At 40.0% G+C, this 25,211-nt stretch overlaps 1 protein-coding gene across 1 annotated transcript in view; it reads right to left on the bottom strand.

The window, feature by feature from the left end:
- Positions 1-25,211, bottom strand: part of LOC118761523 — a 47,095-nt gene that overhangs the window by 16,647 nt on the left and 5,237 nt on the right. Inside the window, exon 3 of the mRNA XM_036499530.1 lies at positions 13,836-13,938. Coding sequence (XP_036355423.1) covers positions 13,836-13,938 — 103 coding nt within the window. The remainder of the gene's footprint in view (positions 1-13,835; positions 13,939-25,211) is intronic.

Genomic DNA, 25,211 nt, shown 5'->3' on the forward strand with positions numbered 1-25,211 from the left:
TAGAGACACATGAGAATTATGATAAGCATTTAAAGAGATATGATTTTAGAAGTTATTAGAGAGAGTAACAAATTACAGGTTAGATTTGCCACAAGAAAATCGAAATAGCAGTGAAACTGAGAACGATAGCAACACATGAGAATTATGACAAGTATTTAAAGGATACGATTCTAGATTCTAGAAATTATTAGAAAAAGTAGCAAATTACAGATCACAAAGTTATTTTAACTGAAGAATGTTAACATGTTAGTAGTAAATGTAAATGAATAAAAAGAATGATGAATGATTAAAAAACTAGAGACGTTTCTTAATTTAGTGGCTGGACATTTCGCGTCATGATATGATGGTGCCAAATAGCAGAGCAAGTTGAGTTTGAAAGATACCATGTGCAAAAGGGTTCTTTGTATAATCTACAGCTGGAAGTAGTCAAATAAGAGGCTGGTTTGCCACAAGAAAATCAAAATAGCAGCAAAGGACAATAAGGAAATGGAAGAGATGGCTAGCTTCACCTCAAGAAAATCGAAACAGGGAAGCAAGAGTGATAGAAACAAGAGAATTATGACAAGTATCTAAAGGGATACAATTCTAGAAGTTATTAAAGAAAGTAATGAATTACAGGTTAGCATCACCACAAAAAAATTGAAAAAGCAGCAAAGCAAAGAATAGACACACAAAAGAACTTATGTCAAGTATTTAAAGTAATATGATTTTAGATTCTAGAAATTATTAGAGAAAGTAATGAATTACAAGTGGGCTGAAAAGTTTATAGTCTGATTATTAAGGAGTGATGCTAGAGCCATGAAATTCTGCATGCATTAATTCCAACACTTCTTATTCATAACTGTGTTCTTTCTTGCTAGACTGACATCTCAATGTTCAAAGAAGACTTCAAAAATAACTAGTAGTGACTTCTCTTGAAAATAGTCAAAATTTAGCACCCTAATGTTATCAAGTATCTGCAGAAAAATGTTTTATACCCCTCACCACCAAGGACATTCATGCCAACATGGTTCCTACATTAGGGTGACGCTCCACCTTTATCAATAGTGCAAAAGTGGGCATCTGAATTTAGAATGGAACAGAGAATAAATGAAGATGACCCAAGGTCTGGACATCCTGAAACTGCCACCACTGAAGAAAAACATTGATCATGTTCATCACATGGTGAGGTTTACAGACAATGATAAATAGCCAATGTTGTTAGCATATCCTGTGAGAGAGTTGAAAATATTCTGCACAATGAATTTAGCATGATGAAGGTTTGTTCTTGGTGAATGTTTTGTCTTCTGACACCAGATCAAAAGCAAATCAGGCTGATCACATCATGGGAAAATCTGACATTGTTTGATGGATCTAGTTCAGTTCCTTGCACATTTCCAAACCCACGATGAGTGTTGGGCTCATCACTTTGAGTGAGAGACAGAGACAATTTATGCAGAGGAAACACTCCTCCTCACCTGCATCAGAGAAGACTATGGTTATTTCATTTTCAGGGAAGGCGATGGACATTGTGTTTATTGACTATCTTCAAAAGGGTTACACCATCAATGGAGAGTAATATGCAAACTTGCTGAGGCAGTTGCGAAAGCCATTCAGAAAACTGACAAAATGGGGTTTGTTTTGTCAGGACAATGCTCCAATACACATGTCCTTGGTTTCAATGGCTGCTCTGTGTGATTGTAACTATGAACTGATTGATACTGATTGATCAATTTCCTCATTCTTCTGATTTGGACTCTTCTGACTATAATCTGTCCCCCAACATGAAAAACTACTTGGTTAGGAATCAGTATTGCAGTGATAATGATGTGATATCTACTGTTGGCAACATTTTTGACCAACAGGATGAAATCTTCTTCACCAATGGAAGAAATGTGTACACTGTAAAGGAGACTATGTTGAAAAATAAAAGTCGTTTGGTCACATTCCATAAGAGTATCTTGGTCACCCTATGAACTGTTCAACCAACCCTTGTATATAGCAGAAGCAGCATTTAATATCCACTTTTACATGATTGCATACATAGATTAGATGGAATTTGTTGAGGCATATTTTCTATGGTAGGATGACCTTCATGTTACCATGTCAACAACTTCGGCTGTTTCCAAGCAAGGTATATTTTTCCATAGCTAGATATATTTTCATAGAAGACTAAAGACAAAAAAAACCTTCCTTGTATGATGATAATGCATTTTACAACCATCATGTACGGTCTACAAAAGGGTACGTGCACACACACAAATACAACAGGCTTCTTTCAGATTCCATCTAACAAATCCACTCACAAGGCTTTGGTGAAACAGGTTATAAAAGAAGTCACTTTCTCAAGGTGCCATATGAGGGTGCTAAACTCTAAAACATATGACTGGCAAGCAAGCTTCTCAGCTGCACAACCACACCTGTACATGAGGGGGTGCTGAAAAGTTCTTGGCTTTAAGAGTATCACAGCCTTCTGAGTTTTTTTTACAGAGCTTAGAAAAATTGAAGGACGACTGCAATAAGTGTGTGAATCTGGGAGAGGAATATATTGAATGAAATTATAATTAACTAATCCTTTTCTACTCAAATCCAGAAACTTTTCAGCACCCTTTCATATGTGTATGTATATATATATATATATATATATATATATATATATATGTATTTGTGTGTGTGTGTGTGTGTGTATACATGTATATAAATTAGAGAAGAACCACCATGTAGCAATTCAACAATGATATACTTAAATTATACCATATAGAAAAAAATTAAAGATACAATAAAACATTTAACTAGAACTAAATAAAGTATGAAATAATAGTGTAAAATTAGTAAATAGACTACACGTGTCTTGTGGCTATATTTTCAAATTGATAACAGTAAAATCAATTCAATTTAAATATAGTCACTCATCAGGTGCAAGATAAAAACGATAAAATAATTAAATAAATGTATGGATATTACCTTATAAGAAAATATAAATATATCAACCTAGTCAACCTAGCTAAAACCAAAGTCCTAATAAGTAGGAAGGTAGACAAGTCACAAACGCCTTCAGGTAGATGGCCTTGCTTGATCTGTAGGAAAGGCGTAGGTAGAAACTCTATAAGATGCACCAAGTGTAAGCTATGGACACACAAGAGGTGCAGCAACGTCTTGTATGTGGAAGATGCTCAGGAGCAATAAACACTGAAAATGCTCCGAGACCAACTTCCGTCACTTTCCAGGGAGAAAAACTAGAAATAGTTGATAGCTTCCGTTACCTAGGTGACCAAGTCAGTAGCGGGGGCGGGTGTGTTGAAAGTGTAACTGCTAGAGTAAGAATAGCTTGGGTAAAGTTCAGAGAGCTCTTACCTCTGCTAGGGACAAAAGGCCTCTCGCTCAGAGTAAAAGATAGACTGTATGATGCTTGTGTACAAACAGCCATGCTACATGACAGTGAAACATGGGCCGTGACTGCTGAGGATATGCGTAAGCTCGCAAGAAATGAAGCCAGTATGCTCCAATGGATGTGTAATGTCAGTGTTCATCCTCGACAGAGTGTAAATACCTTGAGAGAGAAGTTGGACCTAAGAAGCATCAGTTGCGGTGTGCAAGAGAGACGTTTGCGCTGGTATGGCCATGTGGCGAGAATGGATGAAGATAGTTGTGTGAAAAAGTGTCACACCCTAGCTCTTGAGGGAATCTGTGGAACAGGCAGACCCAGGAAAACCTGGATGAGGTGGTGAGGCACGACCTTCGAACTTTAGGTCTCACCGAGGAAATGACTAGAGACCGAGACCTTTGGAAGTATGCTGTGCGTGAGAAGACCCGGCAGGACAAGTGAGACCATCATCCATGGCCTCAGTCCACTTATGCATACCTTTCCTTCTTGGGACACGAAACCCTACTTGTGAAGACCTGTTGAGGCAAGTGAAAGTCAAAAAATCAAAAATGGAAAAAATCAAAAATCAAAATTGATCAACATGAATGGAAACTGTTGCTGTGATATCAGTGCTGGTGGCACATAAGAGAACCATCTGAACGTGGCCGTTGCCAGTGCTGCCCTGACTGGCTTCCGTGCCGGTGGCACGTAAAAAGCACCATCCAATCGTGGCCGTTGCCAGCCTGGCCTGGCCTCCGTGCAGGTGGCACGTAAAAAGCATCATCCGACCGTGGCCGTTGGCCAGACTTGTCTGGCACCTGTGCAGGTGGCACGTAAAAAGCACCCACTACACTCATGGAGTGGTTGGCGTTAGGAAGGGCATCCAGCCATAGAAACATTGCCAGATCAGACTGGGCCTGGTGCAGCCTTCTGGCTTCCCAGACCCCAGCTGCACCATCCAACCCATGCCAGCATGGAAAGCGGACGCTAAACGATGATGATGATGATGATATATATAAAAATATGTAATTTTCTAATAAAAAAATCCAACAAAATTCAACAATATATCTTAAAACAAAAACACGAAATATCTTATCGAATATATTCTGATTATTAAATCTTTAAACTTAATACAAAGGACTAAGTGTTTATAATATATTTATATCATTAAAAACATGGTGTAAATAAAACTAGAATAAATAGATAGAAATATTTATTTCATCTATGAAAATATATTTTAGCTTATAGAAGAAAAAATAACGAAAATTAAAAGTAATTAAAACAAAATAATTAAAACAATATATACATATATACAAGCATTATGACCTGTCATTGCTGGGTCATAGTACTAGTGCATGTATATATGTGTACATATTACATGTACATCTATATATATATACATCTACACTTAAAATACAAAATACAAAGTTATATCTTTCATAGTCGCACCAAGACACTTTTCGATGGTGCTTTCCTCCAGGTGTTCAAATCTTTTTTTTTTCTCTACATTGTATATTTTATAGACAATAGTCTTTTCTTTAATTTAATTTTTTATTTTGTTTGTTGGTGTTATCCTAGATTCACCGTCTTTGTCAGTAATCATTCCGAAATAGGCTTGTATTTCTTCCATTTTAATTTTAATGAGTTTGCACCTGCCGACGGCTTCAGTGAAATTCATTTTTGGACTTTCTTCTATTGACGGCATTCTAACAATAATGCTTCCGTGTAAACGGTGAAAATATTGTCAATTTCCCCAAACAGGGATACAATTCAATTTTTAAACAATAACCAAAGCTCCTTCTCCCAAAGGGGGAAGGTTACAGTTTACAATTATTTAACAAATGCAGCACAACAACGTTTCCCTTACGAGGAACCAACAAACGTGATAACAATAGTTAAACAGTAATAATAATAACAATTGTATGCAGTTGAAGCTATAGTCCTTTATGTATAATAGTCCATCTGGACTATTCCATTTCTGCACGCTAATTTTATTTTCAATTTATTCCCATTCATGTGAAGCCACTTATTGAAGTTCAAGTCATTGATGCAATTTTATACCAATTGCTATTTTTACTTTTGTTATGTTACAATTATATTATACTTTAGTTTGATTTTAATTACTACTTACTACATATAATTCAATTGTTATTATTATTTTTATTGTTAAAGTGAAAGCATCTGACATAAAATAGAGAAATGTTTTTGTTTCACTTTTAACACATAATACTGAAATAGTGGACAAGATATGATATAGCTATGGGCTTGCTCTAGGCAAGAAGTTGAACATTTTTTTTGTCCATGAAACTACATGGACCCTAAGTAAGGCATGTGTAAAATTTGAATGAAATTGGTTGTGTAGTTCTCAAGTTTTAGGGAATCGTAGTGGAGAAGATATGATATTACTGTGGGCTCACCCTAGGCATGAAGTAAAAAATATTTTTTGCTGATGATACTCCCCAGACTCTAAGTAAAGCATGTGTAAAATTTGAATGAAATTGGTTGTGTAGTTCTCAAGTTTTAGGGAAACACACAGACAGACAGACACACATTCTCAGTTTTATATATATAGAGATATATATATAAAATACATAATATACATTAAGTGAAGCTAAAATACAATAATTTAATCTATATCCATTAAATTATTTATATAAACTTAAACTTAGATAAACTTAGATGTGTTTCGACCAATGATTGGTCCAGGCCATGTCTAACTTAATAGCACCACCTGATAGGATTATTTGAATCCTGTTTAAGTCAAGTTTTGCTTATGGTCCATTCAAGTAGTGAGTTTTTGTTGGGTGAGTTGTATCCAATTATGGGTGGCTTATCTGGTATTCTTTGAAGGAATCTATCCAGACTCCGTTTAAAGTTGATGGGATCCTGTTCCTCTTTGATCTCTTTCGGGACAATGTTAAAAAGGGCAGGGCCTGTTGAGGAAAAGAAATTATGTTGTAGTGTATAAGTATGCTGTGATCTTGAATTGGGCAGGGGACGTATGATCCGTGGTCCCAGTCTTGGATGAACCTTGAAGGTCGTTTGGGCAAAGTTGGCGGTATATTCTCCACATCGTACAAATGATGTACCGCTCATGGCGACGCTGGAGAGAGTAGAGTTTCAAGGCTTTAAGGCGATCCCAATAATCGAGAGCAGCCATGCCTTCAATTCGTTTAGTGAGTGCTCTCTGGGGTGATTCAATCCTCGAGATGTTTTGTCTTGTATGGGGAGACCACAGTGGGCAGCAGTATTCGAGGTGTGGCCGTACAAAGGAGAAGAGTGGTATGATGACACCTTGTTCTCTGGACCGGAAAGTTCTTAAGATCCAGGAACTCATCCTACGAGCTATATCGACCTTCTTGTTGATGTGTGCACTCCAACTGAGATCGTCATCAACAATTACACCTAGGTCTCTGATGTTGTTAGAGGCTGTGAGCGGTTCCCCTGAAGGAAGAGAGTATGGCTGTTTTAGTGAGGAATTTCTTCCAAAATGCATCAGCTCAAATTTTCCCTCGTTCAGTTGCATTTTGTTTCTGTCTGCCCATTGACTCACAGCATATAGATCAGACTGGAGTTGAGTTCGGTCTGCTTCTTCATTGACGATTTGCTGGAGCTTGGTGTCATCAGCAAATATTTTCACTTTGCAGTAATGTACGACACTGGAAAGGTCGTTTATGTAGATTATGAAGAGTAGCGGACCCAAGACAGTTCCCTGGGGGACACCGCTGGTGACTTTTGCTGGGCTTGAGTGGACTCCATCAACTACAACATGTCGTGTTCTATTCGCCAGGAAATACTTGATCCAGTGTAGAACTTTTCCACGGATTCCAACATTTGCCAATTTTGAGAGTAGGATATTATGGTCTACCCTGTCGAACGCTTTACTGAAGTCAAGATATATGACATCAGAGTTCGAACCTGTTCCCAAGGCTTTGAGTACATCTTCAATGTGGTGTAAGAGCTGTGTTAGACAGTCCCTGCCACAGCGAAAGCCATGCTGATTTGCATTTAGGAGTTTCTGGGTCTCCAGGAAGTCAGCCATCCTTGATCTTAACACTCTTTCAAACACTTTGATGATGTGAGAGGTGAGTGAGATTGGACGATAGTTGAGTGCGAGGGATCTGTTTCCCTGTTTGAAAACCGGGATGATTGACTGGGATAGAAACTGTTTCGGTATATAACCTGCATCTAACGAATTTCTCCAGAGGTTGGTCAGAGGGACTGCAAGTTGGTGTCTACATTCCTTCAGGAGACTAGCGGGGAATCTATCAGGGCCTACAGCAGAGTAGTATTTGACCTCATTTATTGCTGCTATGATGTCAGTGGCAGTGAAGGTTATGTCCGAGATTTTATGTTGAGAGTCAACTTCGTTCGCTTCTCTAACGTCAATATCAGTGGGAAATCTTATTCTAATTATGTAATATATACTAAAAAACTTCATTCTAACTTATATACATAATACTACTACAAACTATAACTACAATAATTAAAAATAGAAAAATGGTTCAAATATATACACACAAACTTTGAATAATTCTATTAATGAGTGTAACATTAAATCTATATATAAATTTATTATATAAGTTTAACTAATTTCATCATCATCATCATCATCATCGTTTAAAACGGATGTTAAACGATAATGATGTTGATGATGAAATTAGTTAAACTTATATAATAAATTTATATATAGATTTAATGTTACACTCATTAATAGAATTATTCAAAGTTCCTATTATTATTAAAAGTATTTACTTAAATGCAATATTACATAACAAATAAAAATTCCTACCCATTCAATAAGATTTTGTCTTACAAAACTATTTCCCAATGTAAATTTATGTAATACGTTAAGATTATCATTCACAAGATAATGACAATAATAAAAATAAGACATATTACTTGAAGCCTTTGACGAAATAGAAGGGGATATAGCTTCACAGAAGACAACTGGAGGTTTCTATGGGACCTGCTGAGGGCCACTGACCAGATCTGTGGCTGGTGCAAAGTTCCCTCTTGATCCAAAATAACATGGTGGTGGAACAATGTTGTTGACAGGGCTGTTAGACAAAAGAAACAGGCTTGGAAGGAAGGACTAGAAGAATGGTGGTAACAGGGAATTGTATCAGACTGGGAAGCTAGGAGACAGATTTATTTAGCTAGAGGGGAAGCGGATAAGGAAAAATTTGCCAATGTTCTGCACCGTAAGGACCAACGACTTGAGATATTTCGTGTTGCAAGACAGTGTGTGAGACAGAATCGTGAAGTGGTAGGAGAGAAATGTGTCTGCATGGATAATGGTTCACTTGCACTAAACTAGGCTGCAAAGAGACGCCACTATGAAAGGTTGCTCAATAAAGAAAATGAATGAGAGAAATAGAGTTTGCCGAATGTCAACCCAACAGAGGGACCAGCAATCCGAGTTGACAGTACATTGGTAGATAAAGCAATTAAGAGTATGAAGACAGGGAAAACCCACCGGCCCATCAGGAATCACTGCAGAAATGCTCAAAATATCTGGCAGTGTTGGCTATAGCCTAGCCACCTGTATAGTTAACCAGGTAATACATGAAGGAGTCATACCCAATGACTGGTGTAGCAGCACTATAGTCAACTGCTACAAAGGTAAAGGTGATGCTTTAGATACAAATAATTACAGAGATATCAAGCTGTTGGATCAGGTAATGAAGGTCACAGAGAGGGTCACAGTTTGGGTTCATGCCAGGAAAAAGCACCTCTGATGCTATATTTGTGGTGAGACAGCTGCAGGAGAAATACTTAGCCAAAGATAAACCTCTGTACCTGCCTTTCGTTGACATGGAGAAAGCCTTTAACAGGGTTTTCCTGATCCCTTATCTGGTGGCCAATGAGGAAACTAGGGATAGATGAATGGTTAGTAAGAGCTGTGCAATCTAAGTACAGGGACGCTGTCAGTAAGGTGAGGGTTGGCAATGAATACAGTGACGAATTCCAGATAAAGGTACAGGCCCACCAAGGTTCAGTCCTCAGTCTCCTCCTATTTATCATAGTCCTCCAGGCAATAACAGACGAATTCAAGACAGGATGCCCCTGGGAGCTCCCCTATGCTGATGACCTTGCCCTAATTGCTGAGTCACTATCAAAACTAGAGTCAACCTAGCTAAAACCAAAATTCCTAATAAGGGGGGGCAGACAAATCACAAATCCCTTCAGGTAGATGGCTTTGCTCGATCTGTAGAAAAGGCATAGGTAGATACTCTATAAGATGAACCCAGTGTAAACTATGGACACATAAGAGGTGCAGCAATATCAAAGGAAGGCTAACTGGGAAGATAGTTTTTGTATGTGGCAGATGCTCAGGAGCAATAAACACTGAAAATGTGCAGAGAACAACTTCCACCATGTTCCAGGGAGAAAAACTAGTAGTTGATAGCTTCCATTACCTAGGTGACCAAGTCAGTTGCGGAGGAGGGTGTGCTGAAAGTGTAGCTGCTAGAATAAGAATAGCCTGGGCAAAGTTCAGAGAGCTCTTACATTCAGAGTAAAAGGTAGACAGTATGATGCATGTGTACAGACAGCCATGCTACATGGCAGAGAAACATGGGCCGTGACTGCTGAGGACATGAGTAAGCTCGCAAAGAATGAAGCCAGTATGTTCTGATGGATGTGTAATGTCAGTGTGCATACTTGACAGAGTTTAAGTACCTTGAGAGAAAAGTTGGACCTAAGAAGCATCAGATCTAAAGTGCAAGAGAGACAACTGTGCTGGTATAGTCATGTGGTGAGAATGGATGATGATAGCTGTGTGAAAAAGTGCCACACCCTCGTTGTTGAGTGAACCTGTGGAAGAGGCAGACCTAGGAAGACCTGGGATGAAGTGGTGAAGCACGACCTTTGAACTTTAGGCTTCACCGAGGCAATGACTAGTGACCAAGACCTTAGGAAATATGCTGTGCTTGAGAAGACCCGGCAAGCCAAATGAGACCATAACCTCGTTTGCCTGTGCCAGGGGTGTAACCAGCCCACTTCTGCGTACCTTTTCCTTCTCTGAACACTAATCTCTGCTTGCGAAGACCTGTTGAGGCAAGTGAAATCAAAATCAAATTCGATAACTGGCATCCATGCTAGTGGAGCGCTAAGAGCCCCATCCGAGCATGATCATTGCCAGAGCAGCTAACTGACTTCCATGCAAGGGGCATGTAAAAAGTACCATTTGAGCGTGATCGTTACCAGCGTCACCTTACTGGCACTTGTGCCAGTGGCACATAAAAGAACATTCGAGCAATGTCATTGCCAGTGACACTGGACTGGCTCCTGTGCAGGTGGTATGTAAAAACACCATTTGAGCATGGCCGTTGCCAGTACTGCCTGACTGGCCCTCTTGCTTGTGGCACATAAAAACACCCACTACACTCTTGGAGTGGTTGGCGTTAGGAAGAGCATCCAGCTGTAGAAATTCTGCCAGATCAGATTCGAGCCTCGTGCATCCATCTGGTTCACCAGTCCTCAGTCAAATCGTCCAACCCATGCTAGCATGGAAAGCGGACGTTAAACGATGATGATGATGAAATAAATATACATATCGTAACTTATAATTATCAAATAACAAATATAGAAATCAATATTTTTACAATAATAATCGAACAAAATTTAATTCCGTTCAGTCTATCTAATGTAGTTCTCTGATGCCACTACTCTTCCAATTCTTCCAGGCCTGTTTCTTTGTCTAATGGCCCTGTCTACTACACTGTCCTACAACCATGTCCCTACATCTAGTTGGGACTTTGCACCAGGCACAAATTTGATCAGTGGCTCTCACTAAATTAACCTGTAGAAACTCCAAGTTGTCCTCTAGGTTACATTTCTGTAACCTTTCTTCATCAAATGCTTCATTTAAAGTGTCTTTAAATCACTGATCCTTAAGCTTCCAAATCCTTCTTTTCTAGACTGGTCTGCTTCTTGGAATTCTTCTAGCCTGAAGTCTGAGGTCACTAATGACTAACCTATGATAAGGGGTAGATTTCTCACCCCAGAAGGTACACCATGTACACCACCGAAGCCAACTGGATGCTGTCCAACATGTCCACTGAAGTCACCAGTCATGAAAATAAGGTCACTGGCATTTGTCCTTGAAGCAGTCTGCAAAATCGATCCTCTTGTTCATTTGGTAGATATGGTTGAGGAGCACAGGTGGAAATAATTGTTGCTGTACTACCTTGTGTAACTAATCTAAGCTTAAATATCCTCTCTCACAGTCTGAGTACCTCAATTACCTTATCCACCAATTTATTAAATAAAAGTATGCTAACACCACCTACCCCACCATTATTGTCTTCCTAGAAGATTTTATACTTATGTTCTTTGCCTGTGAGGAACCTGGATGAAGCTCCCCTCCACCCTTCTTCTTGAATACAACACATATTGGCACACTTCCACTGAGACATCTCAACTATCTCACCAGACCTACCTTTCAATGTGCCTACAGTGACAGTGCCAACTGTAAGGAAGTGAAATCGGAGGTAGGAGGGAACAGGGATGGGTGACAGCATACAGCATCTAAAAAGAAACTTTCAACAAGCATTTGCCAGTAACACACATGTCAGTTGTCCTCACAGTTAATCAACCATTATTCATTCATGTCACATTTGCTGCATCTACTGGAGGTGAGTGTGCTTTACAATCCTACTTAATACTAAGATAAATCAAAATTTATTAGTTGATTAGTTAATTGATAGGTTCTCTTCAGTTACATTTTGGTGCAAAGCATACAAGCTATAGCATTCATATTACAGTAACAGAGGTGAGACACTACTGAGAGAGAAAAAAGGAGGGAAGAGCAACAGAAGGGTTGTTAAGAGAGATTCTGGTACAGAAGATAGGTTTTCAGAACGAGTAAAGGGTGTAGGTATAGTGGGTGGTGAAAGGGTATAGGTGTTGGGGATGGGAATGAGTAGAGTGGGTATAGATAGTGGGGCTGGAAGGGTGGGCACATTGCAAGCAAATGAAGGATCCCAACTTTAGAAAGAAAATACAAACACCATCCAGACAATAATTAAGAGAGGATATGAAAAGCTTTTTGTGAGAAATAAACACAGATTTTCAACAAGTCAGACTCTAGAGCCAGTACTGAAAGTTACAACACTTTTCACATGAACATATTCATGTAAACAATGCAAACGAAGACAGAAAAACAGGTAATGGGTGTATACATACTTCAGGAAGTTACTGCTCCCTCCTCAGCACCATATCCAGAACACCAAGTCCAGCAGCACAACATACATACATACATACATACATACCAATACACAGTATATAGTACTGAGTATATGTAGAATATACTATAATGACATATGTGCTTGTATATGAACACATATATGTACAACTTGCATTTCTCTTTTGAAGGTAAAAACCATTTTGTAATTTTCATAAAATAAGGCACAATACTCAGCAGTATAGTAATATTTTTTCTTCTCTCTCTCTCTCTCTCTCTCTCTCTCTCACACACACTCACACACACACACAAATATATAATAGTTGCAACTTCATTTCAAATAATGCCACTACTTGATAGTTCTTTTGAACATAAGCAACATTGATGTGGCTTTTGATATATCACAATGATGGGCACCAATGATGGTGTTATAGTATTGCTTTGGTGAATTGTCATGGCATTTCACTCTGTCTCCTGATGCACATTCTTTTCCACATTCACTGCAAGAAGAGATGCTGCACAATGTATAGTTAATAATGTTCCTCTGTGTGTGTGTGGCTTCTCTGGTGACTTCTATGGTATGTCTGTCTTAGAAACAACCACATTTGTTACATGTTAAACCAACATTCTCAGGCAGATTAACATCAAGACCCTTATGAACATCTCTCTTGAGATTTTCATGCTCAGTACAATTTCATTCAAATTCCTTCCAGTGATGATGCACTGATTTTATCTATAATGAATGATCTAGAATGATGTCTCTTCCATTTTCCAACATTTTAATCTTTTCCAATATATTCTTGATGCAGTTCTTATTTCATTTAAGATTGTGTGCTGGTCTTTTACCCTGACCAAACTTACAACATATAAATTGCTAAGGAATCCAACCGTCTTCCATCTTGACCATATAACCACTGCATCATAATCTTCAACTACTAGAAACTATAGCTAGAAACTAGGCTTATTGAATTCAAGGAATTTGTCACTTATGTTTGTTACTGAGCATTTAGTAGATGACAGCCTATTCATATGTTTCTAGTAAATAACAAAGATCTGACAAGACGATCGCAATAAAAACAACATTACAAGTATTGCAGACTTTTGATTTTGTCACAACTGAAATTCCATACCAAGACCCTAAACTTCTAACAAATTTTCCAAATGCATCACAGGCTTTCTTGATATGGAGGGAAATTTCATTATCAAGAATATTCGTCATTTTCACAGTACTGTCTAAATACAAAAATTTTTCCACAAGCAACAATTTCTGTCCATATAGATAAACACAAGAGTAGGCTTTACCTTGTGCAGATTGGTATATTATGACTGTCTTTTGTAGGCTGGTTGTTAGGCTCAATGCATTGCATGCTGTTGAAAAGGAGTCCATAAGATGCTGCCTATCATTCTGGGAGTGAGCATCAAGATAAATATGAAAGTCATCACTATACAAGAATTTACATATAAGGATGCCTTTTTTTTGGCAGCAACATCATCCCCATTGTTCAGTATCCCATATAGAATCCATGTAAGCACTTCTCAAAATCCATCGAGAACACCAAAGAAAATACAAGGCAAATGAAGTTGGTGTGTGTATATATATATATATATATATATACTAGCGTTGCCCGTGTTACATTCAATTGAAGAATTAGACTTTTCTGTTATATTTTCTGTAATGAACTGGAATACCTATGTTTCGAATTTTATCAAAATTGCAGATGAGGGTTATTTCCCTCTTTACACACCCTAAAAAATTGTAATCGTGTCACATGTATCCCATACTACAGATTTTTATGCGCATATTCCAAAATTCCAGTCTTATTGAACCTGTTAAAAGGATTTTGCTCCTGAAACATGATGGTCATGGAGCTCTAAAATGTGAGAGTTAAGGCCCCTGTTGGGGGTGGGCATCTTAATGTCAACCAGAGAAGTTGAATTGTTGAGAATCTTTTTAACTTGGGTCTTATATCTATTGTTTGAATTTCTTTGAATTAAGAAATATATGTTCACTGGGTTTGTAAAAAAGAGCAAAGCTACAGGAAACGAAAAGATGAATGATCACAATAAGCAGTCAGCTACCCTACCTTAGTCGTTACCACTCCCAATGTAGGATTCCTCACCATCTAGGTGACAGGCACAGCCGTAAGATACATTACGAATGTATAGCAATTGGAAGGACGTGACCCAACTGAAATCAACATTAACAACTGTGTGACGTGAGGCCTAAGGAGAATTGAAAGTGTCACCCCTGGAGTTTGCAAATGACCACTATACTGATATGTAACTGGACAGTGTAAATTTACAATCTATAAATGTCTTTGAATAATCAGTCACTCACCTGGGAAGGCCTTGAAATCAATGGTACAATCTGGGGACTATGTGTGACCCAGTGATAATAAAAAGACTGAAAGGAGGTCTGCAATGAAATAACTTTACTCAACACTTTGCAACTGAATCAGTGGAGGCAAAGATGCCTCTCATTTACTTGACAATTTATGCACCACATTGCAGAAATCACAATGTAAGTGTATGTCAAAGCAAACTGTTGCACTGTTGTACCATTGAATTACAAATAATGCTCATCTTTTATGCTTGAGTAACCTACAGCTTCCAAGAGCACAACTGTATTCATTTTTGCTTAGATAAAATGACAAAATTGTGATGTTAAGTCCCCATGGAAGGGTCTTTCTAACTTATAAGATGATGAAATTTTATAAATATTACTTCATTTGTGTCTAATATCTATGGTTAAAATTTCATCAACAGCAAAAATATATGAATTGTCATGGGGGTTATGGCCCTTATGCATAGAATATAATTTTCAAATTTCATAAAGATCCATTCAGTACTTTTGACCTAGTTTTGGAACATAAAAGAAATAACTAAAATTTGGGAGTTCAGGCCCACATTAGGGTGTTATATATATATATATATATATATATATATATATATATATATATAGAGAGAGAGAGAAGAGAGAGAGAGAGAGAGAGAAAGAGAGAGAGAGAGAGAGAGAAAGAGAGAGAGAGAGAGAGATAGAGATAGATAGATAGATAGATATATAGATAGATAGATGGAAAGATAGATAGATATAGATACACACATACATACAAAGATAATTGATAGATACAATTGAGTGGGCAAAAAAAAATATTATATTATTCTATTAATTTCTTCTTGTGAAACCAGTAAGTTATGAGGATGTAAATAAATGAACAGCAGTTGTGAAGCAGTGATGAGGGCAAAACACAGAGACAAAGACACATATACACTTACATATATACATACATATATATACGATTGATTTGCTTCAGTTCCTGTCTACGAAATGCATATCAATATATATATATATATATATATATATGTGTGTGTGTGTGTGTGTGTGTGTATGTATATACACACACACACAAAAGATAATTGATAGATACAACTGAGTGGCCAAACAAAAATAAGAGACACTGCCTTGTGCTTTTTTTTTATTTTGATAAGCCTGGTACTTATTCTATCAGTTTCTTCTTAAGAAACCAGTAAGTTATGGGGATATAAATAAACGAACACCAGTTGTGAAGCAGTGATGAGGGAGAAACACAAAGACACACACATAGACTTACATATATACATACATATATATATATACAATTGATTTATTCAGTTTCTGTCTACAAAATCCACTGACAAGGCTTTGGTTGGTCTGAGGCTATAGCAGAAGACACATGCTAAGTAACCACACAGTGGGACTGAGACTGAGGACCATGTGTTTTGGAACCAAGTTTGTTACCACACAGCCACACCTGCACCTATGTATGTGTGCCTCTGTGTGTGTGTGTGTATATGTATGCATGTATATATGTGTATATATTACATGTACATCTATATCTATAGAAATACATCTATACATATACAGCTATACATATAGATGTATACATATACAGCAATACATATACATGTATAAATACACATCTATATATATATACTAGCAGTATCGCCCGGCGTTGCTCAGGTTTGTAAGGGAAATAACTATAAAGCATTTTTAGAGAGTTATAGCCAAAAAATAGCAAAAAATGGAAAAAAAATGATGGTAAATTTTTTTTTTGAGAGTAATAAAAGGTTGAGTTGCGTCCCCTAGACAGTCTGTGGTTGTTTTTTTTTATTCTCGACCCCATGTCGAATTTATCGATTTTTTTCAGAACTGGGGGAACTTTTCAAAATTTTCGCTGCGTTAGTTTTGAATTATGACATTGGGCTATGTGTGTGTCAAGTTTCATCAGAATCGGTTGAAAGCCGTGGTCAGGGTGAGGGTACGAGAAAACAGACACACAGAAACACGCACAGACAAACTGCCGTTTATATAGAGAGAGATATATATATATATATATATATATATATATATATATATATATATATATATATATATATATGTATATATATATATATCATCATCATCATCATCATCATTTAACGTCCGCTTTCCATGCTAGCATGGGTTGGACGGTTCAACTGGGGTCTGGGGAGCCCGAAAGCTGCACCAGTCCAGTCAGATCTGGCAGTGTTTCTACAGCTGGATGCCCTTCCTAACGCCAACCACTCCGAGAGTGTAGTGGGTGATTTTATGTGCCACCGACACAGGTGCCAGACGAGGCTGGCAAACAGCCACGCTCGGATGGTGTTTTTATGTGCCACCGACACAGGTGCCAGACGAGGCTGGCAGACAGCCACGCTCGGATGGTGTTTTTTATGTGCCACCGACACAGGTGCCAGACGAGGCTGGCAGACGGCCACGCTCGGATGGTGTTTTTATGTGCCACCGACACAGGTGCCAGACGAGGCTGGCAGACGGCCACGCTCGGATGGTGTTTTTATGTGCCACCGACACAGGTGCCAGATGAGGCTGGCAAAACGGCCTCGATCGGATGGTGCTTGTTACGTGCCCACAGCATGGAGGCCAGTCGATGCGGTACTGGCTACGGCCACGTTCGGATGGTTTTCTTATGTGCCACGTGCCACCGGCACTGGTACCACAAAGATACAAATTCCATTGATGTTCATCTATTTTGATTTGTTTTGATTTGATTTTCACTTGCCTCAACAGGTCTTCACAAGTGTCACAAGAAGGAAGGTATGCACAGGTGGACTGACTACGTCCCAGGTAGGGGCCATGGGTTATGGCCTGACTAGTCTTGCCGGGTCTTCGGATGGTGTTTTTATGTGCCACCGACACAGGTGCTAGATGAGGCTGGCGAACGGCCACGATCGGATGGTGTTTGTCATGTGCCCACCGCACTGACTACGGCACTGATGGATTCTTGTGTGCCACAGGCACTGGTACCACAAGATACAAATTCCATTGATGTTCATCTATTTTGTCTATTTTGATTTTGATTTGATTTTCACTTGCCTCAACCGGTCTTCACAAGTGTCAAAAGAAGGAAGATATGCACAGGTGGACTGACTAGTCTTGCCGGGTCTTCGGAAGGTGTTTTTATGTGCCACCGACACAGGTGCTAGATGAGGCTGGCGAACGGCCATGATCGGATGGTGTTTGTTACGTGCCCACAGCACGGAGGCCGGTCGATGTGGAACTGGCTACGTTCGGATGGTTCTCTTGTGTGCCACCGGCACTGGTACCACAAAGTGTGTGCCACCGGCACTGGTACCACAAAGATACAGATTCCATTGATGTTCATCTATTTTGATTTGTTTTGATTTGATTTTCACTTGCCTCAACAGGTCTTCACAAGTGTCACAAGAAGGAAGGTATGCACAGGTGGACTGACTACGTCCCAGGTAGGGGCCATGGGTTATGGCCTGACTAGTCTTGCCGGGTCTTCGGATGGTGTTTTTATGTGCCACCGACACAGGTGCTAGATGAGGCTGGCGAACGGCCACGATCGGATGGTGTTTGTCATGTGCCCACAGCACGGAGGCCAGTCGATGCGGTACTGGCTACGGCCACTTTCGGATGGTCTTCTCTTGTGTGCCACCGGCACTGGTACCACAAAGATACAAATTCCATTGATGTTCATCTATTTTGATTTGTTTTGATTTGATTTTGATTTTGATTTTCACTTGCCTCAACAGGCCTTCACAAGTATCACAAGGAGGAAGGTATGCACAGGTGGACTGACTACGTCCCAGGTAGGGACCATGGTTTATGGCCTGACTAGTCTTGCCGGGTCTTCGGAAGGTGTTTTTATGTGCCACCGACACAGGTGCTAGATGAGGCTGGCGAACGGCCACGACCGGATGGTGTTTGTTATGTGCCCACAGCATGATGGCCAGTGATGCGGTACTGACTACGGCCATGTTCGGATGGATTCTTGTGTGCCACCGGCACTGGTACCACAAGCGGTACTGACTACTTTTTATGTGCCACCGACACAGGTGCTAGATGAGGCTGGTGAACGGCCACGACCGGATGGTGTTTGTTATGTGCCCACAGCACGATGGCGAGTGATGCGGTACTGACTACGGCCACGTTCGGATGGATTCTTGTGTGCCACCGCACTGGTACCACAAGTGGTACTGACTACGGCCACGTTCGGATGGATTCTTGTGTGCCACCGGCGCTGGTACCACAAGGATACAAATTCCATTGATGTTCATCTATTTTGATTTGTTTTGATTTGATTTGATTTTCACTTGCCTCAGCAGGTCTTCACAAGTGTCACAAGAAGGAAGGTATGTACAGGTGGACTGACTACGTCCCAGGTAGGGCCCACGGGTTATGACCTGACTAGTCTTGCCGGGTCTTCGGATGGTGTTTTTATGTGCCACCATGTTCCCACAGCACGGAGGCCAGTCGATGCGGTACTGGCTACGGCCACGTTCGGATGGTTTTCTTGTGTGCCACAGGCACTGGTACCACAAAGATACAAATTCCATTGATGTTCATCTATTTTGATTGATTTTCACTTGCCTCAGCAGGTCTTCACAAGTGTCACAAGAAGGAAGGTATGCACAGGTGGATCGACTACGTCCCAGGTAGGGGCCACGGGATATGGCCTGACTAGTCCTGCCGGGTCCTCTCATGCACAGCACACTTCCATAGGACTCGGTCTTCAGTCATTTCCTTGGTGAGACCTAAAGTTCGAAGGTCGTGCTTCACCACCTCGTCCCAGGTTTTCCTGGGTCTACCTCTTCCACAGGTTCCCTCAACTGCTAGGGTGTAGCACTTTTGCACACAACTATCTTCAGCCATTCTCGTCACATGACCATACCAGCGCAGCCGTCTCTCTTGCACACCACAACTGACACTTCTTAGGTTCAACTTTTCTCTCAAAGTACTTACACTCTGACGATTATGAACGCTGACATTACACATCCATCGGAGCATACTGGCTTCATTTCTTGCAAGCTTACGCATATCCTCAGCTGTCACGGCCCATGTTTCACTACCATGTAGCATAGCTGTACGTACACACGCATCATATAGTCTGCCTTTTACTCTTAGCGAGAGGCCTTTTGTCACCAGCAGGGGTAAGAGCTCTCTAAACTTTGCCCAGGCTATTCTTACTCTAGCAGTTACACTTTCAGCACACCCACCCCCGCTACTGACTTGGTCTCCTAGGTAGCGGAAGCTATCAACTACTTCTAGTTTGTCTCCCTGGAACGTGGTAGAAGTTGGTCTCTGCACATTTCCAGTGTTTATTTCTCCTGAGCATCTGCCACAGACAAAAACTATTTTCTTAGTTAGCCTTACTTTGACATTGCTGCACCTCTTATGTGTCCATAGCTTACATTTGGTGCACCTTATAGAGTTTCTACCTACACCTTTTTACAGATCGAGCAGGGCCATCTACCTGAAGTCGTTTGTGGTTGGTCCACCTTCCTACTTATTAGGACTTTGGTTTTGGCTAGGTTGATTCTAAGGCCCTTCGATTCTAATCCTTGTTTCCACACCTGAAATTTCTCCTCCAGTTCTGATAGTGACTCAGCAATTAGAGCAAGGTCATCAGCATATAGGAGCTCCCAGGGGCATCCTGTCTTAAATTCTTCCATTATTGCCTGGAGGACTATGATAAATAGGAGGGGGCTGAGGACTGAACCTTGGTGGACCCCAACCTCTACCCGGAATTCTTCACTGTACTCGTTGCCAACCCTCACCTTACTAGCTGTGTCTCTGTACATGGCTCGCACAGCTCTCACTAACCATTCATCTATCCCTAGTTTCCTCATTGACCACCAGATAAGGGATCGGGGGACCCTGTCAAAGGCTTTCTCTAAGTCAACAAAAGCCAGGTACAAGGGCTTACCTTTGGCTAGGTATTTCTCCTGCAGCTGTCTTACCAGGAATATAGCATCAGTAGTACTTTTCCCTGGCACGAACCCAAACTGCATATCATCTAAGCTAACTCTCTCTCTAATTAACTGGGCTATAACCCTCTCCGTAACCTTCATTACCTGATCCAACAGCTTGATGCCCCTGTAGTTATTTGTATCTAGGGCGTCGCCTTTACCTTTGTAGCAGTTGACTATTATGCTGCTACACCAGTCATTGGGTATGACTCCTTCGTGTATCACCTGGTTAACTATACGGGTGACTATGCTATAGCCGACACTACCAGATATTTTGAGCATCTCTGCAGTAATTCCTGATGGGCCTGGGGCTTTCCCTGTCTTCATGCTTCTAATTGCCTTAGCTACCACGGAACTATCAACTCGGATAGCTGGTCCCTCTGTTGGGTCAACATTCGGCAGACTCTCTTTATCCCATTCATTTTCCTCATTCAGCAACCTTTCATAGTGGCGTCTCCAAGCTTCTCTCTTTGCATCCTCATTTAGCGCAAGTGAACCATCCTCCATGCGAACACATTTCTCTCCTACCACATCTCGATTCTCTCTCACACACTGTCTTGCAACACGAAATACCTCAAGTCTTTCATCCTCACGGCGCAGGACATTGGCAAATTTTCTTTTATCTGCTTCCCCTCTGGCTAGATAGACCTGTCTCCTAGCTTCCCTTCTGGCAGTCTGATACACTTATATATATATACATATATATATATATATATATATATACATATATACAGCCATATACATACACATCTATATATACACATCTATATATATACATCTATATATATACATCTATATGTATACATCTATATATATATATATAATATATATACACATATAAATTTGAATTTAAAATAATAAGGGTGAAAAATTGAATATTAATTTGATTAATATGAATTGAAAACCAGCGGTGTAGCATATAAGACCATAGCGGATCTTCTAGCAAAATAGATGTCCACTCTTAATGGTTCGTCATCATCATCATCGTTTAACGTCCGCTTTCCATGTTAGCATGGGTTGGACGGTTCAACTGGGGTCTGGGAAGCCAGAAGGCTGCACCAGGCCCAGTCTGATCTGGCAGTGTTTCTACAGCTGGATGCCCTTCCTAACGCCAACCACTCAGTGAGTGTAGTGGGTGCTTTTTTCATGCCACTGGCATAGAGACCAGGGGAGGACGGTAGACTGCCATACATCATCATCATCGTTTAACATCCAATTTCCATGCTAGCGTGGGTCGGAGGGTTCAACTGGGGTCTGGGAAGCCAGGAGGCTGCATCTGGCTCCAGTCTCATCTGGCAGTGTTTCTACAGCTGGATGCCCTTCCTAACGCCAACCACTCCGTGAGTGTAGTGGGTGCTTTTTACAAGCCACCGGTACAGGTGCCAGACGAGGCTGGCAAACAGCCACGATCAGATGGTGCTTTTTACATGCCACTGGCACGGAAGCCATTCAGGGCGGCACTGGCTACAGCCACGTTCCGATTGTTCTCTTACGTGCCACCGGCACTGGTATCACAGCTACAAATTCCACTGATGTTGATAGATTACAATTTTGATTTTCACTTGCCTCAACAGGTCTTCACAAGTGGAGTTTTGTGTCCCAAGAAGGAAAGGAATGCATAAGTGGGCTGGCTATATCCTAGGTAGAGGCCACGGGATTATGGCCTCACTTATCCTGCCGGGTCTTCTCACGCACAGCATAATTCCAATGGTCTCGGCCTCTAGTCATTTCCTCGGTGAGACCTAAAGTTCAAAGGTCATGCTTCACCACCTCGTCCCAGGTTTTCCTGGGTCTACCTCTTCCACAGGTTCCCTCAACTGCTAGGGTGTGGCACTTTTTCACACAACTACCTTCATCCATTCTCACCACATGACCATACCAGCGCAAACGTCTCTCTTGCACACCACAACTGATGCTTCTTAGGTCCAACTTTTCTCTCAAAGTACACTCTGTCGAGTTATATAATAGTTTCACTTTAATAGTTTCAATATTAAACTGAAAGCATCTGACATTACAATAGAGATGTTTTTGTTTCACTTTTAACACGTAATACTGAAATAGTGGAGAAGATATGATATTGCTGTGGGCTCGCCCTAGGCATGAACTTAAAAACTTTTTTTTGCCCATGACACTACATGGACCCCAAGTAACGCATGTATAAAATTGAATGAAATTGGTCGTGTAGTTCTCAAGTTTTAGTGATTCACACAGACAGACAGACATACATTCTCAGTTTTATATATAGACTAGCTGAAGGTGACCCGGTCTACGCGCGGGTAAGAGTGTGGTTGTTACTTTCTGTTGCTTCCTTTCAGCACATAAAAAGCACCATCCGAACGTGGCCGATTGCAGCGCCACCTTGACTGGCACCAACCGATCGTTGCCGCTGCGAGCCCCCCTGGCACCAGTGCCGGCGGCACGAAAAAAGCACCCACTACACTCACAGAGTGGTTGGCGTTAGGAAGGTCATCCACCTGTAGAAACACTGCCAGATCAGACTGGAGCCTGGTGCAGCCTCCTGGCTTCCCAGACCCCAGTCAAACTGTCCAACACGTGCTAGTACAGAAAATGGACGTTAAACGATGATGATGATGATGATGATGATGATTCTCCCTCTTTGTTTCTCTCTCCTTTCTCTCTCACTTTCCCCACTCTCTTACTCTTCCCTTCTCTCGGACTCTCCCTCGCTTTCTCTTACTCTCTATCTTTATCTATCTCTCTCCCATTTATAAACAACAAAAGATCTTGAGTAAGTTGAGAAATAAAATATTTAGAAAGATCAATCATAAATATCAGGCAGTGGCAACGGAAAGGTCTGCTTCAAGGCAGACAGCAAAACGCTAACATTTAAAAAGGACAGACGAACTTGCTAGCTGAATAAAAATAATAAAATATTGGAAACCAAAGTTTGAAGGGATAGAATCTGAGGATAGTAGAGTCACCATGGCTGGCATTTCTTAACGATGGACAGCAATGTATTGACAGTTTAACGGCTGGCGTAAAATTTTGAACTTGATGTAAAAGAAAATTCATAAACACCAAGTTTTGAAGTGATTCTTTCTCACGACAGTAGACTCACGATGGCAAGCATTCAAAACTTCTTCATCATGGACGGCAACACATTGACGATTAAAAGGCTGGCGCAAATTTTTTAGCTTGATGTAACAGAGAATTGCTAAACACCCGCTCCTTTAAATTTTAATCCCCTTCCAGCCCCATTTAAACCCCTTTTCACATTTTGGTTAATATAACCCGATTTCATTCGGGTCTACTGGGGCCACAATTTATAAGATGAGGAATTTTGTCCTAGAGGTCACGCCTTTCATTTGAGGAAAAAAATAGTTGTCATGCAAACTTGCCAGCACTTTTAACATAGGTGTGCATATTTTCAGCTGAATCGACCGACCACATAATGCACACATTATATATATATATGTATATATGTGTGTGTGTGTGTGCACGCATTATATATACAAAGTATATATATATATATATATATATATGTATACATTAAATTAGAGATAAAACCACTAATAGGCAAATGAAACTGAAAAACCAAAAACATAAAAATAAAAATATAATATATAAAATATATAAAATATAAAATTGAAAAATTTAAATTATTTAAATTTAAAATAAAAATTATTAAATTATATTTATAATTTGTTTAAAAATATATATAACTATGAAAAAGTATTAAAAAGTTTAATATACATAAATACAGATATATACACTTTGTATATATACATTATATATACATATTTATATATAGAACACACATATATAAATGAACGCAAGGAATATCTGATTCATAATATTTGTTCTCATGATTGTGTGTTGTTGGTGGCAATGATAATTATCTCTATGAATGCAGACAGTGAGATAAAGAACACCGTTTGACGAACTTATAAAGGGAAAGTGAAGGGGAGTTAGAGGGGAATGGAGGAAATAGCGTGAGTGAGGAAGACAGATACATAAAAGAATGTGAGTGGACTTGTCAAAGTGGAGTTTGGCCCTAGCAACGACACCTTTTAAGATAGGGATTTCTAAGGTAGCCCACGGGCATCGTCACCTCATTTTACATGTCCCTGTAAATTTTGGTGTCAATCCGACGGGTTGTAGTGGCCTTGAAAGTGATCCAAGCGGTCCAAAAGCATTTCAGTTTTATATATAGAGATATATGGCTTTGTTTAACACCATTTCAACACATACTCTCAATTCTATCATGAAAACATCTAAGCAGAGGAACACACTTAACAGGACACTGAAGATTCAGAACATTCCATAAAGCACTTCTATTTACAGGATCAAAAGTCTTCTTCAGATCAACAGAGACTTCATACAAGTCCAGCTTCTGTTCAATGCATTTCTCTTGAAGTTGCC

This window comes from Octopus sinensis, unplaced genomic scaffold, assembly GCF_006345805.1.
Source record: "Octopus sinensis unplaced genomic scaffold, ASM634580v1 Contig14648, whole genome shotgun sequence".
NCBI lineage: Eukaryota > Metazoa > Mollusca > Cephalopoda > Octopoda > Octopodidae > Octopus > Octopus sinensis.